The sequence below is a fragment of the Leucoraja erinacea genome, chromosome 3 (assembly GCF_028641065.1).
Source record: "Leucoraja erinacea ecotype New England chromosome 3, Leri_hhj_1, whole genome shotgun sequence".
NCBI lineage: Eukaryota > Metazoa > Chordata > Chondrichthyes > Rajiformes > Rajidae > Leucoraja > Leucoraja erinaceus.
The window spans coordinates 40,838,941-40,859,002 of NC_073379.1; the positions used below are offsets into that span (position 1 = coordinate 40,838,941).

A 20,062-nucleotide genomic window follows, 5' to 3' on the forward strand; every position below is an offset into this window, starting at 1 on the left:
CAACGTGGAAGCAGGCCCTTCTGGCCACTGAGTCCATGCCGACCAGCGATCAGCCCATACACCAGCACCATCCTACACACTAGAGATAGTTTACAATTTACAGGTCAATTAACCTACAACCTTGTACGTCTTTGGAGTGTGGGAGGAAACCAGAGCACCCTGAGGAAACCCACAAGGTTGCAGACAGACAGTATCCGTAGTCAGGATGGAACCTTGTTCTCTGGCAACTCTACTGCTGCACCACCCTCACAGTTGCAATCTACCCCACGGTTCAAATTGTCTTCCTTTTCCCCTCTCTCTAACTGTCTTAATTCATCCATTGATGAGACAGCACTGAAAACATTTTCACCCAGACATCCTTGGGTGTATCCCAACTCATACTGCAACTTTAAACTCCGTTGTTTCCCCACTTCTCCCGTCGTAACGATGAATAAACACTATTTCTTTCTCCACGGACCTGCTGCCCCACTGGGTATTTTCAACACCTAGCAGGTGCTGGAAATTTGAAGTAATAAATGAAAAGCAAAAAAAAAATATTTCCATTAACATAATGGGGTTAAATACAATGAGGCAGGACTTGCATTGCACCATTGTCACAGTCTGCCTGTTCCACGCTGTTGCTTCCCCCATGGCCTCTGGTGCAGCTTCTACTGAAGCTCAGCTCCTAGCACATGGCCCAGGAGCTGCCTCTGTGCAGGCAACTGGCTCAAGCCTAGCAACCATTATTGCTCATCTCAATAGACAATAGGTGCAGGAGTAGGTCCTTCGAGCCAGCACCGTCATTCAATATGATTATGGCTGATCATCCACAATCAGTACATAGTTCCTGCCTTCTCGCCATATCTCCATAGCAAGTGCACCCTTCCTCTAGAAAGGAGACTAAATTGTACACAATATTCCAGGTGTAGTCTCACCATCTACTTTATTTTACTGTTGAAAAGGTGTTGCTACAATTATATATATTTTTTAAAACCTGCTTTTTACTTTTACTGATTTGTTGATATATGGATTTGAAAGCTGCCTGCTGTGATGCTGCCTCACATTTTTCAAGGATGAATGTTCCATTGAAGTCAACCTTGTTAAATCACTGCTCGTATGCAATCTATATTTTTTGCATTAATTAGAACATGGAACATAGAACGGTACTGCACAAGAACAGGCCCTTCGGCCCACAATTGTTCTGCTAAACATGATGCCAAGAACATCTAACCATATAACAATTACAGCATGGAAACAGGCCATCTCGGCCCTACAAGTCCGTGCCAAACAACTTTTTTTCCCTTTCTCTTCTCTGCCTGCACATAACCTGTATGCCTTCATTCCCTGCATATTCATGTGCCTATCCAAACTCTTGAATACCTCACTCCCTCCCACTGGTCCATAATGCTCAGGATACCCCCTCTAGGTTAGTCCCATTTGCCTACGTTTGTACCGTATCCCTTAACCATTCCTATCCATGCATCTGTCCAAGTGTCTATTAAATGCTGTTATGTTACCTGCCATAACAACCCCTTCTGGCAGCTCATTCCATATACCCACCACTCTCGAGTCAAAAGGTCATTCCTCAGATTTCTATTGCCCACCTCACCTTAAACCGATGTCCTCAGGTTCTTGATTCCCTATCCTTCGTAAATGACTGTTCATTCAATATACCTATTTCCCTCATGATTTTATACACTTCTATTAGATCACCCCTCAGTGCTCCAATAAATGAAATCCCCGACTGCCCAACCTCTCTCTATAGTTCAGACCCTCCAGTTCTGGCAACATCCTCAAATCTTCTCTGCACTCTTCCTAGCTTAACAACACCCTTCCTATAACAGGATAACCAAACACTCCAAATGCATCTTCACCAAGGTCTTGTACAACTATAACATTACATCCCATCTTTGATACTCATTACCCTGACTGATGAAGGCCAATGTACCAAAAGCTGCCTTTGCCACCCTATCTACCGGTGACACCACTTTAAGCGAACTATGTACCTCTGTTCTACAATACTCCACAGGACCCTGCCATTTACTGGGAGGATACTGCCCGAGGATACTCACCTCACACTGAGAGCCATAGAGCATGGACACAGGCCCTTCAGCCCAACTTGCCCATGTCGCCCAACATGCCCATCTACACTAGTCCCACCCACCTGCAATTGGCCCATATCCTTGTAAACCGATCCTTTCCATGTACCTGTCCAAATGTTTCTTAAATGTTTGGATAGTACGTGCCTCAGCTGCCTCCTCTGGAAACTTCTTCTAAATACCTACCGCCCTTTGTGTAAAAAAAAGTTGTCCTTCAGGTTCCTATTAAATCTTTCCGCCCTCAAATTAAACCCATGTCCTCTGATTCTTGATTCGCATACTCTGGGAAAAGGCCCTATCTATGCCTCTCATGATCGTATACACAACTGTAAGATCACCCCTCATCCTCCTGCAAGTCCAAGGAGCAAGTCCTAGCCTGCTGGACCTCTCCCTGTAGCTCAGGCCCTCGAGTCCTGGCAACATCTTCGTAAATCTTCCCTGCACCCTTTCCAGCTTGACAACCTTTCCACATGGTCACATGGTGACTGAAACCAAACACAGTTCTCTAAACGTGGCCTTGCCAATGTCTTGTACACCTGTAACATGATCTCCCAACTTCTATATTCCATACTCTGACTGATAAAGGCCAATGTGCTGAAAGCCTTTTTGATCACCCTATCTACCGTGATGTCATTTTCAAGGAACTGAATCTGCATCCCTAGATCTCTGCTCCACAACACTGTCCTGAGCCCTGCCATTCGCTGTGTACGTCCTGGCCTGGTTTGACTTTCAAAATTGCAACACCTCGCGCTTCTCTGGATTAATACCCATTAGCCATTCCTTAGCTCATCTTCACTATCTACAATACTACCCAATTTAGTGTCATCTGCAAACTTGCTAATCATGCCCAGTACATTCTCAATCAAATCATCGACATCAATGACAAACAGCAATGGACCCAGCACCGGTCCCTGAGGCACACCACTAGACAGGTGCCGAAAAGCAACCTTCCACCATCAGCTTCTGCTTCCTTCCATGAAGCCACTTTTCCATCCAGTCAGCTATCTCTCCTTGGAACCCATGCGATCGAATCTTCCAGAGCAGCCCAACATGCTTGCTGAAATCTCCATATACGTCACAGCTCTGCCCTCATCAACCTTTTTGGTCACGTCTTCAAAAAACTCAAATCAGATTCGTGAGACGATCTCCCACGTGCGAAACCATGCTGACTATCCCTAATCAGCCCTCGTCCATTTAAATGCATGCATGTCTTATCCCTCAGAATATTCTAGTAACTTTCCAACCACAGATATTAGACTCACAGGCGTGTAATTCCCAGGTTTTTCCCTGCAGCTGTTCTTAAACAGCAGCACAACATTTGCCGCTCTCCAGGCTTCTGGGATTTCACCCATATTTAACGATGACTCATAAATCTCAGGCAGCACTTGCAATTTCCTCTCTAGCTTCCCACAGCATCCTTGGATATGTCGGATCAGGCCCGGGAGATTTGTCTACCTTCATACACGTCAGGACCTTCAACATCTCAACCTTAATACTGACTGTCTTCAAGACACTTCCATTTCCTGCCTCAGCTTCCCAGGTCCTCGTGTCTTTCTCCATGGTAAAAACAGAGGAGAAATACTCAGTGAGGACCTTGCCCATCTCCTGTGGCTCCATTTGACCACTTTAATTCCTGAGGGGCACCATTCTCTGTCAGGTTACCCCTTTTCCCCTTAATGTACTTTTGAAATCTCTTGGGATTATCCTTAATATTATCTGCCAGAGCTATCTCCTGCCCCCTATTTGCCCTCGTGATTTCCTTTCATAGTATGCTCCTCAGTTTCCAAAACTCCTCCAGGGATCCACTTGATCCCAGCTGCCTATACCTGTCCCATGCCTCTTTCTTATTCTTGACCAGAACCTTAATTTCTCTCGTCATCCAAGCTTCCTTATGCCCACCTGCTTTGCCCTCTACTTTAACAATAACATGCAGGTTCTGGACTTTTGTCAGCACACTTTTAAAAACATCCCACTTTCCAAAAGTTATTTTTTCCTTCAAACAAGCTGCCCCAATCAACTTGAGCGAGTTCCTGTGTGATATCTTCAAAGATGGCCTTGCCACAATTTAGAGCTTTAAATTGTGGGCCCACCCTGTCTCTATCCATAAATAAAAGCTAATAGACCAGTGGTCGTTGGCCCCAAAAGGCTCATCCGCAAACACTTCATCACTTGCCCCACCCAATTTCTAAGACTAGATCATGCATTGCTCCCTCCTGTGTAGGGCCTTCCAAATATTGGCCGAGGAAACTTTCCTGAACTCATTTGACAAATTCTGCCGCATCTAAACCTTTTGCACAATGACATTCCAGTAAATATTAGGAAAGTTAAAATCCCCTACTACGATAACCTTATTAGTCCTGCAGCTGCCTGCAATCTCCTGGCATATATTACTGGGGTCCTGTCGTACACTGCCAATAAGGTGATCATCCCTTTCTTATTTCACAGCTCCATCCATCTAGTCTTGCTGGATGAACCATCAGTAGTCATCTCTGACCGCTGCCGAGATTCTCTTTAATCAATAAAGCAACACCTCCTCCTCTTTTACCGCCATGTCTATCTCTACTGAAGCATCTGTACCTGGAACGTTAAGCATGCAGTCTTATCCCTCTCTTAGCCATGTTTCTGTAATGGCTGCAATGTCCCCGTAGCACGTACCTATCTGCTCCCTGAGTTCATCTGCCTTACCCAACAGGACTCTCGCATTAAGATAAGTGCAATTCAAACTATCAGTCCAGCCTCGCTCCCTGCATATTCTGTCCACTAAACTTACCTTCATCACCATCCATACATGTCACTTGCCTTAGTCCTGCATAGGATTCCACCCTGCCAATCTTGTTTAAACCCACCCTGCATTAAACTCCATTTGTCATTCTTCAGCCCATTTACCCAGCTGATCAAGATCATGCTGTAATTTTTGGTAACCATTTTCACTGTTTACGATATGATAGACTTCGGTGTAATTTTGCAAACTTACTAATCATGCCTTAAACATTCTTATCCAAATCGTTGATATAGATGACAAACAGCAATGAGGTTCACCATTAGTCACAGACCCACTGCAAACTATAGCCCTCTATTCCCTGCATTCCCATGTGCCTGTCTAAAAGTATCTTCAATACCATTATCGCATCTGCCTCCACCACCATCACTGGTAATGTGTTCAAGGCTCACACTACTCACTGTGTAAAAAAAACCTGTTCCCCCACACATCTCCATTAAACCTCTCTCCTTTTTCAGTTTGAAGCCATGCCCTTTATTATTCGACATTTCCATCCTGGGGAATAAAGGTTCTGACTGGCCACAGAGACAAACCAGTTGTGTTGGTGCTTAATGGTGAAAAACCTTTTCACCCAGATAGTTGTGAATTTGTGGAATTCTCTGCCTCAGAAGGCAGTGGAGGCCGATTCACTGGATGCTTTCAAAACAGAGTTAGATAGAGCTCTTAGGGCAAGCGGAATCAAGGGGTATGGGGAGAAGGCAGGAACGGAGTACTGATTGTGGATGATCAGCCATGACCACATTGAATGGCGGTGCTGGCTTGAAGGGCCGACTCCTACATCTATTTTCTATGTATGTATCTAACCACAACAGATTCCTTCCATTCAAACAGCCTATCTTTTGTGCTATAATAGCAACCACAAGATTCCATAGACATTTGGACATGTACTGTACATGATTTGGAGAGATTTGTGAGGGTTATGGGTCAAATATAGCTATATAGGACGAACACAGATGGGCATCTTGGTCAACATGATCAAGTTGGGCTGAAAGGCCTGTATCTGTGCTGTATAATTCTCTGATGTCCTTCCTGGTTTAATACAGATAAAGCTGTAGTTTGCAGCATTGCTAATTGACAAGATGGTAATAACCCTCACAGAGAGATGCTGAGCTACAATGGCAGCCTCTTACCTGGTCAAGTATGTTGGCGCTTGCCACAGCTTCTTCCATGTGTTCCTCATCTGACTGTAACACCGATCGAATGTTATCCACCAGTTCCTGCACCTCAGGGGTCATACTGCACGACGACTGCTTCAAGAAGCTTGCCACCAGCAACTTGGTGTCTCTGTAGCTGGTGTAATCTACCAATGACCTTGGCCTCGACCTGGGACTTCTTGACCTGCGACCCCTGCGCAAAGTCACGGCCTGCTCCTCCGACCTCTCGTCGGTTTGAGTCGCTGCCTCGCAGCTCACCACCAGCTCTGAGAGAAACAAGAAAGCTTTGTTTGTGAGAAGCTGAGCATAAGCAGAGGAAGGAGACAACAAAGATGGGGCAGGGTTTAGTGCAGGAATGTGGAGAAACCTCTGTTTAATCAGGCTTCTATCGCACGGAAACCCCACCACAAATGGGACGGTGGGAGGGGAGAGATGAAGTGTGTTGGGTTCTCCAGAAAGGGGCAAATTGTAACAGCCTCAGAATCAGAATCAACATCCAATTAAATAAAGAAGAGTTAATAAACATTCCCAATTACCAAAGGGATTGAAGAGGAGGGCATCGTTGGAGTGTGGGGATGGGGTTCTCATGCATGTTATAAAACCTCTGAGAATAGATTCTACCAGTATTAGCAAGTTTTGGTTCATGACACGTACCCCATCAAATCAACTTTTCCATAGGCAGCCAGTGTCCCATTGGGCCTGCCTGGGTTTCAGGACAATACTACACCCTTGGAACTAGTGCACACATTTGGAGGCGCGAGGTTCTAGGGTAGGCCTTGTTCAGGTCTTAGATGTGGAAAAGGCAAAGGATCCCAGAGGAATTCAGTTACTTACTGAATGACAAACAATTGGCCACACAGTGGGGGAATAAAACCGCAGTCTTTTGCTCATGAAGAGGCTTAAGCCACATTCGACTGTTTCCCTCTCACCCACTCAGCCCCCACATATTGGAGCTCATTGATATTCACATCTCAGCTATATCTGTAAAGGAGATTCATGGATTGGGGAGAGCCACCTTCCCACTTATTTAAATGAACAGGATTTACGATCATACAATGCAACATGTATTTCCACATTTAGTACATCCTAAAGCATTATCAAGCAAAATGTGATGGCAGCTGCTAAAGTTCATTGAGGAACAAGGATATCTCTCATCCGTGATCATCTCTAATTGTCCCTGAGCTAAGGAAGTAGTTACGAGGCATCCACCCTGTCTGAATAGATACATTATGGCAGATTTCCATCTCTGAACAACATTAGTCATCCGAAGGACTTTTAAGACAATCTGTCTATTTGCATGGTTACTGTTACTAACAGCAGCTTTAGTGTTAAATTGCAAAAGTAAAAACCTGTGCTAAGGTGGGTTTCAAACGTTTGCTTCAGATCAATGGCCCAAAGCTCTGATGGTCAAATTACTTAACCACGTTACCACACTGACGTTAGATGATCAAACCTTTGCTATTCCCATCCAGTCACTTCCTTACAGATATCCATCAATTACTCTTCTTGTTTCTTAAGAATGAAACTCCAGCTTATTAAAACTTTACTAATAAGTATGAGCTATAATGTTATGTTTTTTAGTTTAGAGATAGTGTGGAAACTGGCCCTTCGGCCCACGGAGTCCCTGCTGACCAACAAACTCCCATACACTATTTCTATCCTACACACTAGGGACAATTTTTACAGAAGCCTAGAAACCTGCACTTCTTTGGAAAGTGGGAGGTAACCGGAGCACCCGGAGAAAACCCACACGACCACAGGGAGAACGTGCAAACTCCATACAGACAGCACTTGTAGCCAGGATTGAACCCTGGTCTCTGGAGCTGTGAGGCAGCAACTCTACTGCTGCACCACTGTGTCATTCTTTTTTGCAACCTCCCCTGTATCCCAAATGCTGTTTATGATAGAGGCGGGAATTGTTGTTATCCCTAATATGATCCATCTAAGGTTCCAACTTGTTGAGCCCATCCGAACACCATTTGTTACCTTCTATAATTAGTTCCTGGAGCACTGGGTCACTGTTTGACCTCCTCAGGCCAGACCTGCTCGACTTCCTGCATGCTGCTTCTGAATTCCTGCTCCAGGCTGGGTGCACTATGCACAGCTGCAGGAGGTCGCTGAGGGAGCAGCTCGGGACATTGCTGTCTGCAAAACAAAGCTGGGAATTATCAGCTGGTACATAGGCAGCAGCACGGAGTAGGGGATTCGAGAACTAGGGGATATAGGTTTAAGAAGAAGGGGAAAGGTTTAATAGGAACCGGAGTGGTACTGAGTTTCCACATACCTTGACTCCATCCTATCCCCCCTGGTTAAATCCCTCCCTACCTATGTTCAAGACACCTCATACACTCTCCGTCGTCTCCGGGCATTCCATTCTCTAGGCCCCCATCCTCTCATCTTCACCATGGACGTCCAGTCACTCTACACCTCCATCCCTCACCAAGAGGTTCTCAAAGCCCTCCGGTTCTTCCTCTGATACTCTCCTCCACCTAGCGGAGCTGGTCCTTATCCTCGATAACTTCTCGTTCGACTTGCCCCATTTCTTCCAAATACAAGGCGTAGCTATGGGCACATGTATGGGCCCCAGCTACGCCTGCCTCTTTGTAGGGTACGTCGAACAATCCTTGTTCGAGGCGTATCAGGGCCCCATCCCCGACCTCTATCTCCGCTACATCGACGATAGCTTTGGTGCCACCTCCTGTACCCACACACAACTGACTGACTTCATCTGCTTCATCACTAACTTCCATCCGACACTCAAATACACCTGGACCATTTCCGACACTTCCCTACCATTTCTTGACCTCACTATCTCCATCGCAGGTGATAGACCTCTGACCGACATCCACTATAAACCCACTGACTCCCATGGCTATCTGGACTACACTTCTTCCCACCCTGCGTCCTGTAAGGACTCCATCCCCTACTCCCAATTCCTACGTCTACGCTGCATCTGCTCCCAGGATGAGGTGTCCCACACCAGGGCATCAGAAATGTCCTCATTCTTCAGGGAACGGGGGTTCCCCTCCTCCACCATAGATGAGGCTCGCACCAGGGTCTCTTCCATACCCCGTAACATTGCTGTCTCTCCCCATCCCCCCACTCGTAACAAGGGCAGAGTCCTCCTAGTCCTCACCTTTCACCCCACTAGCCGTCACATACAACAAATAGTCCTCCGTCAGTTTCGCCACCTCCAACGTGACCCCACCACTCGCCACATTTTCCCACCTCACCCCTGTCTGCTTTCCGCAAAGACCGCTCCCTCCGTAACTCCCTGGTCAATTCTTCCCTTCCTTCCCGTATACCACCCCCTCTCCGGGCACTTTCCCTTGCAACCGCAAGAGATGTTACACTTGTCGCTTTACCTCCCCCTCAACTCCATTCAAGGACCCAAGCAGTCGTTCCAGGTCCGACAGAGGTTCACCTGCATTTCCTCCAACCTCATCTATCACATCCGTTGCTCTAGATGTCAGCTGATCTACATCGGTGAGACCAAGCGTAGGCTTGGCGATCGTTTCGTTGAACACCTCCGCTCAGTCTGCATTAACCAACCTGATCTCCCGGTGGCTCAGCACTTCAACTCCCCTTCCCATTCCGAATTCGACCTTTCTGTCCTGGGCCTCCACCATAGCCAGAGTGAGCACCACCGGAAATTGGAGGAGCAGCGCCTCATATTCCGCTTGGGCAGTTTGCACCCCAGCGGCATAAACATTGACTTCTCCAATTTCCGGTAGCCCTTGCTGTCTCCTCCCCTTCGCAGCTCTCCCTCAACCCTCTGGCTCCTCTTCCTTTCTCCTTTCTTCTCCCCCCACCACACCCACATAGGAGATTAGTGGACAAAATTAGGGCACATGGCATTGGGGGTAGAGTGCTGACATGGATAGAGAAGTGGTTGGCAGACAGGGAACAAAGAGTAGGGATTAACGGGTCCTTTTCAGAATGGCAGGCAATGACTAGTGGGGTACCACAAGGTTCGGTGTTGGGACCACAGCTATTTACAATATACGTCAATGATTTGGATGAAGGGATTCAAAGTAACATTAGCAAATTTGCAGATGACACAAAGCTGGGTGACAGTGTGAACTGTGAGGAGGATGCTATGGGAATGCAGGGTGACTTGGACAGGTTGGGGGAGTGGGCAGATGCATGACAGATCATGTTTAATGCGGATAAATGTGAGGTTATCCACTTTGGTAGCAAAAAAAAGAAGGCAGATTACTATCTAAATGGCGTCAAGTTGGGCAAAGGGGAAGTACAACGGGATCTGGGGGTCCTTGTACATCAGTCTATGAAAGTAAGTATGCAGGTACAGCAGGCAGTGAAGAAAGCGTATGGCATGTTGGCCTTTATAACCAGAGGAATCGAATATAGGAGCAAAGAGGTCCTTCTGCAGTTGTACAGAGCCCTAGTGAGACCACACCTGTGGTATTGTGTGCAGTTTTGGTCCCCTAATTTGAGGAAGGACATTCTTGCTATTGAGGGAGTGCAGCGTAGGTTTACAAGGTTAATTCCCAACATGGTGGGACTGTCATATGCTGAGAGAATAGAGCAGCTGGGCTTGTGCACTCTGGAGTTTAGAAGGATGATAGGGAATCTCATTGAAACATATAAGATTGTTAAGGGCTTGGACACGCTCGAGGCTGGAAACATGTTCCCGATGTTGGGGGAGCCCAGAACCAGGGGCCACAGTTTAAGAATAAGGAGTAAGCCATTTAGAACGGAGACGAGGAAACACTTTTTCTCACAGAGAGTGGTGAGTGTGGAATTCTCTGCCTCAGATGTAGAGGTGGAGGCCTGTTCTCTGGATGCTTTCAAGAGAGAGCTAGATAGGGCTCTTAAAAATAGCGGAGTCAGGGGATATGGGGAGAAGGCAGGAACGGGGTGCTGATTGGGGATGATCAGCCATGATCACATTGAATGGCGGTGCTGGCTCGAAGGGCCGAATGGCCTACTCCTGCACCTATTGTCTATTGTCTATTATCAGTCTGCAGAAGGGTTTCGTCCCGAAACGTTGCCTATTTCCTTCGCCCCACAGATGCTGCTGCACCCGCTGAGGTTCTCCAGCACTTTTGTCTACCTGAGTGGTAACATTTGTACACAAAGGGTGGTGGGTATATGGAATGACCTGCCCAAGGAGGTAGTTGAGGCAGGTCCTAACACAACGTTTAAGAAACGTTCAGACAGGTACATGGATAGTATAGGTTTAGTGGGATATGGACCAAACGCAGGCTTCCTTCCAGGTCCTCTCACCTCAAACCCCCCCACTATAATCAATCTGAAGTAGGGTCCTGAAATATCACCTATTCATTTTCTCCAGAGATGCTGCCTGACCCGCTGCGATACACCAGCATTTGTGTCTATCGTGAGAATGATGGAGGTGTTGGCCAACTGATGCAGCAGGAAGTCATGAGATCAATCCTCCAGGAAAACAGCCAATCAGGGCAGGGTGTCAAAGGTTAGAGGTAGAAGACAAGAGAATGGGATTGGGAGGGAAAAATAGATCATCCATGATACAATGGCAGATCAGCCTCGATGGGCTGAATGGCTTAATTCTGCTCCGATGTCTTCTGATTTTAAGAGATTAGTCAGGATTACACGTGTTACTGCCTTTACCGTCAGGTGCAGAGCACGATGTTCGCTCTTCATCCGCCTCTGTTGTCCTAGCATTCAACAAACTCGAAACCTGGCAACACAAAACGGTCAAGTTAAAATCAGACCATGCAATTTAATAATTGGTTGGTTGGTTAATTACCACTGTAAATTGCCTCTGGTGTGTATTATCTCTGGGGAGTTGATGGGAATGATGGAAGAATAAAATAGATTAGTGTAAAGATATAACATAGTACAGCAGAGGAGTAGGCTCTTCAGATTTAAAAGCGTGATTGCAGATCCACTTCCTTGATTAGCACACAAAGAGTCGCCTGGGTTGGGCACCATCTTGTTAGGACAATGTTTCTGACAACAGGAACAAGGCATTCCCAGTCCAGCATCTCCAACACTAGTGAACTCCCACAACATCACGCCACATTAAACCACTCCGACTGGTTACAGTCCTATCAATCGATCCCCTCCCTGATTTTACTCCACTTCCCGTAATCCCACCATTGCTCATCCTCATTTTGCTCCATCCCGTTGGGAACGTCTTCTTATCCTTTTCTGAACAAGTTGCTGGATCAGGGATTGAACCCCCAACCTTATGACTCGGAGGTAAGAGTGCTGCCCACTAAGCTGTGCTACCCTATGCTGCCAAATTTGGAGTGAAGGCTCAACATCAGAATGAGCCCCATTGCCAGATGCAATTAAGTCAGGACATTATCCATCCCTATGGACTTTGTCAGTTACCCCTGTTCTCTGAGGACACGCTGTAAAGGAAGATTAGCATCTGCATGTTAGAACTTGGCAGCAGCACAGCCCTCGGCCTATTGTTACTGACTGAAGCAATTTTTATTTTTAGCTCTCCAACTTCAAGGACACTCACATCCATGTAATTGTTTCTACAGCAGTAAATTAAAGCTTTAAGGATCACAATGGAGTTTCCGCAGAATTTGCTCTGCCCACTGTCCTGTCCTAGCTTGACTGCAAGAGCTGTGGCCTAGACCCCAGATCACCCTGTGTTGGGAGTTACAGATAAGACAAACCATTCAATGTGACCTGTGCTAAATTGCCTCCACCCCGTGCCTTGTCATTGGTGTTGATAGAAGCTTTCAAGCCATTATTCATTATGTGGAGTTTAGAAAAATGAGAGGTGACTTTACTGAAACATAAAAGAGCCTCAAGGTGCCTGACAGGGTAGATGTTGAGATGTTTCGAGAGAAACATGATGGAGCAGTGGTAAAGTTACTGCATTACAGCGGCAGAGACCCGGTTTCAATCCTGACTACGGAGTTTATACATTCTCCCTGTGACCGCATGGGTTTTCGCCGGGTGCTCCTGTTTCATCCTACATTCCAAAGGCATACAGGTTTTCAGATCATTTGGTTTAGGAAAAAATTGTAAATTGTCTCTAGTGTGTAGGATATTGTTAGTGTACAGCGTGATCGCTGGTCGGCGTGGACTTGGTGGGCCGAAGGTCCTAGACATAGACATAGAAAATAGGTGCAGGAGGAGGCCAATCGGCCCTTCGAGCCAGCACCGCCATTCATTGTGATCATGGCTGATTGTCCCCTATCAATAACCCGTGCCTGCCTTCTCCCCATATCCCTTAATTCCACTAGCCCCTAGAGCTCTATCTAACTCTCTCGAAAATCCATCCAGTGATTTGGCCTCCACTGCCCTCTGTGGCTGGGAATTCCACAAATTCACAACTCTCTGGGTGAAAAAGTTTTTTCTCACCTCAGTCTTAAAGTCCCCTTTATTCTAAGACTGTGGCCCCTGGTTCTGGACTCGCCCAACATTGAGAACATTTTTTCCTGCATCTAGCTTGTCCAGTCCTTTTATAATTGTATATGTTTCTATAAGATCCCCCTCATCCTTCTAAACTCCAGTGAATACAAGCCTAGTCTTTTCAATCTTTCCTCATATGACAGTCCCGCCACCCCAGTGATCAATCTTATGAACCTACGCTGCACTGCCTCAATCTCAAGGATGCCCTTCCTCAAATTAGGAGGCCAAAACTTCACGATGTGGTCTCACCAGAGCCCTGTACAACTGCAGAAGAGTGCTCTCTACTCCTATACTGAAATCCTCTTGTTATGAAGGCCAACATTCCATTAGCTTTCTTCACTGCCTGCTGTACCTGCACGCCAACTTTCAGTGACCGGTGTACAAGGACACCCAGGTCTCGCTGCACCTCCCCCTTACCTAACCTAACCCCATTGAGATTATAATCTGCCCCCTTGTTTTTGCCACCAAAGTGGATAATCTCACATTTATCTATATTATACTGCATCTGCCACGCATCTGCCCACTCACTCAACCTGTCCAGGTCACCCTGCAACCTCCTAACATCCTCTTCACAATTCACACTGCCACCCAGCTTTGTGTCATCCACAAACTTGCTAGCGTTGCTCCTAATTCCCTCTTCCAAATCATTAATATATATATGGTAAACAGTTGCGGCCCCAACACCGAGCCTTGCGACACTCCACTCGCCACTGCCTGCCATTCTGAAAAGGACCCGTTCCCTCCTACTCTTTCCTTCCGGTCTGCCATCCAATTTTCTATCCATGTCAACACCCTACCCCCAATACCATGTGTTCTAATTTTAATCACCAGTCTCCCGTGTGGGACCTTATTAAAGGCTTTCTGAAAGTCTAGATACACTCCATCCCCCTTCATCCATTTTACTTGTCACATCCTCAAAAAATTCCAGACGATTAGTCAAGCATGATTTTCCTTTCATAAATCCATGCTGACTTGGACTAATCCCTTTACTGCTATCCAAATGCCCCATTATTACCTCTTTAATAATTGACTCCAGCATCTTTCCCACCACCGAAGTCAGGCTAACTGGTCTGTAATTCCCCGTTTTCTCTCTTGTTGCATTCTTGAAAAGTGGGATAACATTATCTATCCTCCAATCCAAAAATTCCATTGAACATTAAAATGTCACCAAGCATGACTATTTCCTTTCCCTGAGGACCATGCTGACTCCATGGACTAATCCTTTTCACTGCTATCCAAATGCCCTCTCGCCTAGTAGAAAATTTATTTTAGTTCCTCTTTAAGTATAGATTGACTCCAGCCTTCGTGAAGACAGATCCGAAGTACCTGTTCAACTCTTCTGCCATTTCCTTATTCCCCATAATAATTTCACCCGTGTCTGCCTTCAAGGGACCCACATTTGACTTTTCTATTCTTTTTCCCTTAACAAATCTAAAGAAGCTTTTACAGTCCTTCTTTATATTCCTGGCCAGCTTCCCTTTGTACTTCATCTTTTCAAGCCGTATTGCCCGTTTTGTTTCCTTCTGTTGTCCTATGAAAGTTTCCCAATCCTCTGGCTTCTGGCTACTCTTTGCTGTGTTATACATCTTTTCTTTTAGTTTTATTCTATCCCTAACTTCTCTTGTCAGCCACGGTTGCCTCCTTCTCCCCTAAGAATCTTCCTTCCTTTGTGGAATGAAATGATCCTGCGTCTTCCGGATTATGCCCAGAAATTCCTGCCATTGCTGTTCCACCGTCATTCCTGCTAGTATTCCTTTCCAGTCTACCTTGGCCAGCTCCTCTCTCATGCCTTCATAATCCCCTTTGTTCAACTGCATCATTGCCACTTCTGATTTAACCTTCTCCTTCTCAAATTGCAGATTAAAACTAATCATATTATGATCACTACCTCCAAGCGGTTCCTTTACTTCTAGTTCCCTTATCAAATTTGGTTCATTGGCCAACACTAAATTCAGAATTGCCTTTTCTCTGGTCGGCTCCATTACAAGCTGCTCTAAGAATCCATCCTGGAGGCACTCCACAAACTCTCTTTCTTGGGGTCCTGAACCTACCTGATTTTCCCAGTCTACCTGCATATTGAAACCCCCCATCACAGTGGCATTACCTTTGTTACATGCCAGTTTTAACTCCTGCTGCAACTTACACCCTACATCCGGGCTACTATTTGGGGGTCAGTAGATAACACCAATTAGTGTCTTCTTGCCTTTGCAATTCCTCAACTCAATCTACAGTGACTCTACCTCGTCAGTCCCTATGTCTTCCCTCGCAAGGGACTGAAATCCATTCCTCACCAGAAGAGCTACCCCCCTCCTCTACCCACCTGCCTATCCTTTCTATAGGATGTATAACCCTGAATATTAATTTCCCAGGCCCGATCCTCCTGCAGCCACGTCTCAGTAAACCCCACAATGTCATATCTACCAACCTCTATCTGAGCCTCAAGCTCATCTACTTTACTTCTTATACTTTGTGCATTCAAATACAGTACTTTTAATTCCTTACGCATCTCACCATTCACATCGGTCCCTATTACACTTGGCCATACTCTCCTATCCCTTTGTGAGCTTTCTTTCCCGTTAATTCTGGGGTCATTAACTATCCCTTTCCTCCCTTTCCCTTTAACTCCATCCTTGACTATCCCATTTAACACCCCCTCCTTATTTAGTTTAAAACCACCTGTGTCGCAGTGGCAAACCTGCCTGCCAGAATGCCAGTCCCCCACCTGTTAAGGTGCAATCCGTCCCTTTTGTACAGATCCCCCTTTCTCCAAAACAGACCCCAGTGGTCTAAGAATCTAAATCCCTGCCCCCTGCACCAGTTCCCCAGCCACACATTCAGGTCCTGTATCTCCCTGTTCCTTCTCTCACCAGCACGAGGAACTGGAAGCAAACCGGAGATAATCACCCTGGAGGTCCTGCTTTTCAGCACTTTTCCGAGCTCTCTAAACTCACGCTTCTGAATATTCATCCCCTTCTTTCCGACATGGTTTGTGCCGACATGCACTACAACCTCTGGCTGTTCACCTTCGCCCTTGAGGATTTTCTGCACTCTGTCCGTGACATCCTGGATCCTGGCACCAGGGAGGCAGCACACCATCCTCGCATCCCATCTGTTGCCGCAGAAACCCCTGTCCATACCTCTCACAATGGAGTCTCCAACCACCACTGCGTTGCCTGGCGTCGGCCTCCTTGGTTTTGGTTCAGTGCGTTAACGTCTTCTGTCCCGACAGCTTCTAAATGGGTGAACTGTTCACAAGAGGTACAACACCCGGGGATCTGTGCATTCCATGTTTACTTCCGTTTCTCACCGTCACCCACCTTCCCTCTTCCAGTACCTTTGGTGTAACAATCTTGCTGTAGGACTTGTCGAGGAACGACTCAGCCTCTCGGACGAACCTGAGGTCATCCACTTGCTTCTCCAGTTCCCCAACACGGTCCTTCAGGAGCTGTACCTGGATGCACTTCTCACAGTTGTAGCAGCCAGAGGCACCAGCGGTGTTCTTGACCTCCCACATACTGCAAGCATCGCACTGAATCAGCTTGCCTGATATCTCCTTCTTTCGTCTCTCCCACTCCAGTGTATTGCGTAGTCTCCTCCCCTCAGCCTCCTCGCCAAAGACTCACACTTTGCTCACAAGGCACTTCCCTCACAAGGCCGCTCCCTAAGAGCCGTCTTGCTTATATTGACTGATAAATTGCCTAATTTACCAATTTATAAACCAAATTCCTCAATTTTAAACTGTTTTCCCCCTCTGACTCACTTTTAACTCTCCTCCCACTCGGGCTAGAGCCAATGAGAGCTTTTTCCTGCTTCTCTTTGCTGCTGTTTTTTCAAAATCCACGGTAGCTCTGAGAAGTCCTGTTTTTACACTGTATCTCTAAAGTTTAAAGTGAAATCTAAACTTGAACAAGGGGACCTAGTTACAAGATTGGGAGGCGGGCATTTAAAACTGAGATGCATGGAAGCAACTTCTTGCAAAACATATGGATCTCTGATGTTCTCTAGCCCAAAGGATTGTGCAGAATAAATCATATTGAGTACGTAAATTGGGAGGGGAGGGGAGGGGGGTAGATACATTTTTGAATCACGGAGTTCAAGGTTTTGGGGAACTGGCACAGCAAATGATTTGAGGCCTAGGACAGAATAGTCATTATCATGTTGAATGTTAGTGCAGATTCAATAGAGGGGCCGAGTGGCCTTCTGTTGCTCTTGTTCTCTTATGTTCATATGTTTTGCAATGCTGGCCGGATATACAGTCCTCTGGAGCCTTTCATTACATGACCTCTTACCACATACAACCCTGCAGCCATCATCCCAGCCTTGACCATCCAAATGTCAATTCTCACTGTCCCACCTTCAGAAAATCAAAAGACTAACGGAACAATTCTCAAACGTTGCGTGCCACCGCTATTTTTATTCTGGGCCACTTGAAAAGTGTCATTTAAAGAGCAAGTTTTTTTTATACACACCCTGTCATCTTTCCCTGTTGGCTCCTTCCTAAAATATAAATAATTGCTGGGGCAAGTCCTCATTCCCAACCAAGTACAAACAAGTGATATAGTCTTTATTGCTCTTTGTTGAGTCTTGCTGTGCTTAAGTCAGTTGCCACAGTTCATAGAACATAGAAAATAGGTGCATTAGGCCACAATAGGTGCAGGAGGAGCAGGCCATTTGGCCCTTCGATCCAGTACCGCCATTCAATGTGATCATGGCTGATCATCCAAAATCAGTACCCCTTTCCTGCGTTTTCCCCCATATCCCTTGATTCTGTTAGTCCAAATAGCTATATCTAACTCTCTCTTGAAAACATCCAGTGAATGGGCATCCACTGCCTTCTGTGGCAGAGAATTCGACAGAATCTCAAATCTTTGGGTGAAAACGTTTTTCCTCATCTCAGTTCCCATACTATTTTTCAACAGCACTGAATTGGCTGCCAGAACATTTAACAACACGATCACCACGTCCTGAGGTTGCAACAGACAATATACAGATTCAAGACTTAAAAAAACCCATCTTTGTTCAATGAGGGAAACTGCTTCTTTTATTAACTAACTTCATTCAAGCCTCATGGGAGGAAATAAGTGGCTGTCCGTGCAGAGACAACGAAGGCCGGACATCTGGCCTTCCTGATATGTTGTCTTGAGTCAGCCCTCGCTGATACTGTGGAAATCCCATGGCTGCATTGCTTTTGTTGAAAGAGAATTCTTTTGTTGAAAGAGAATTTCATTTCACTGCACATCTCGTATGTGTATGTGACAAATAAACTTGACTTGACATGACTTGTGAGAAATAATGGTCTGACCATTAGTTAAATCCTGTTATTATTGATCTTTGATATGCTGACCCACATATACAGATAGCATTTCAGAAATGGTTATTCCATGGAGTGGGACAACCTGGGGGCCCGTCATGCTAGTGTCAATGCAAGATGCCACCTCAGGATTGTAGCATTGAAATATTAAGTGCGGTTACGGTAGCGCAGCGGTAGAGTTGCTGCCTTACAGTGAATGCAGCGCCAGAGACCCGGGTTTAATCCCGACTACGGGTGCTGTTTGAACGGAGTTTGTACGTTCTCCCCGTGGGTTTTCTCCGAGATCTTCGGTTTCCTCACACACTCCAAAGACGTACAGGTTTGTAGGTTAATTGGCTTGCTAAATGTAAAAATTGTCCCTAGTGGGTGTAGGATGGTGTTAATGTGCGGAGATCGCTGGTCTGCACGGACCCGGTGGGCCGAAGGGCCTGTTTCCACGCTATATCTCTAAACTAAACTAAACTAAACCACCTTACATTTATTAATTCAGCATCATTAATACTGTGAAACAGTACAGGGCATGTCACAGGAGAGTTATTAAAGAGAAATTGCCAGCATGTTGCAAATGATAATATTACCGCAGTCAGCTGAATGCTGGGTTAAAGAGATGGGCTTAATGGTTTGTCTTAAAGGAGATGAGGGGAAGAGATGGAGGTTTAGGAAAGGACATTTGAGAACTGAAGACCTTGGCAGGCAGAGACACAGCTTTTAATGTTGGAGCCATTAGGTTTAGGGTTGTGGACCTAGCTAGAAATGTACAGACACAGAGATCTGGGAGGATGTAGGAGTGGAGCAGTTGACAGCGACAGGAGGGGGTGAGATCATGGAGGGACTTGAAAACAAGATTGGGAACCTTAAAAATGAGGCCTGGCCACAGAGACCCAGTGAAGTTCAGCGAAAAAGTAGCAGTTTTAGGCAAAAGCCACGGATTGCAGGGAGTGGCGAGACTGCTTCCTCTCAAACTCGCCTGTGCTCCCCGACTTCCTTTCTCGCCTGTCAGTTGCCACGGATCCCATGGAATGGCAACATTCTGCTCTGTAAGATTACAATAATAATACTGACAACAGTACAGACAGCCCATCCCCCCTTTCTCACCCTCCCCCTGAAATCAAACCCCTCCAGACCAAGCCAACAGGACTCTCTCAAGAGCTCAATGTATAATCAGAATATTCATCGGCGACAAGAGCATTAGAGCAGAAAGGAAAAAGATTAACAGTTTGTGAAAAGGAAGTGTTCTGGACCGAGCTTTGCCTCGTTGCCCTGTTTCGCTGAGGCAATGCGATGTGACTGTAGAGGCAGAGGTTGCGAGAAGCAGACTAAACACAAGGTTGCAGCCCCGGGTGTCAGTGTCATAGCC

The 20,062-nt window shown here is 46.2% G+C and overlaps 1 protein-coding gene across 4 annotated transcripts in view; it reads right to left on the reverse strand.

Annotated features, from left to right (window-relative positions):
* fam189a2 (family with sequence similarity 189 member A2) overlaps positions 1 to 20,062 on the reverse strand; it is a 79,577-nt gene that overhangs the window by 2,533 nt on the left and 56,982 nt on the right. For all 4 annotated transcript variants that reach the window (XM_055632494.1, XM_055632495.1, XM_055632492.1 and 1 more), the window contains 3 exons: positions 11,625 to 11,694; positions 7,998 to 8,156; positions 5,988 to 6,277 (listed from right to left, as the gene is read on the reverse strand). In XM_055632494.1, the coding sequence (XP_055488469.1) occupies positions 5,988 to 6,277; positions 7,998 to 8,156; positions 11,625 to 11,694 (519 nt within the window). The remainder of the gene's footprint in view (positions 1 to 5,987; positions 6,278 to 7,997; positions 8,157 to 11,624; positions 11,695 to 20,062) is intronic.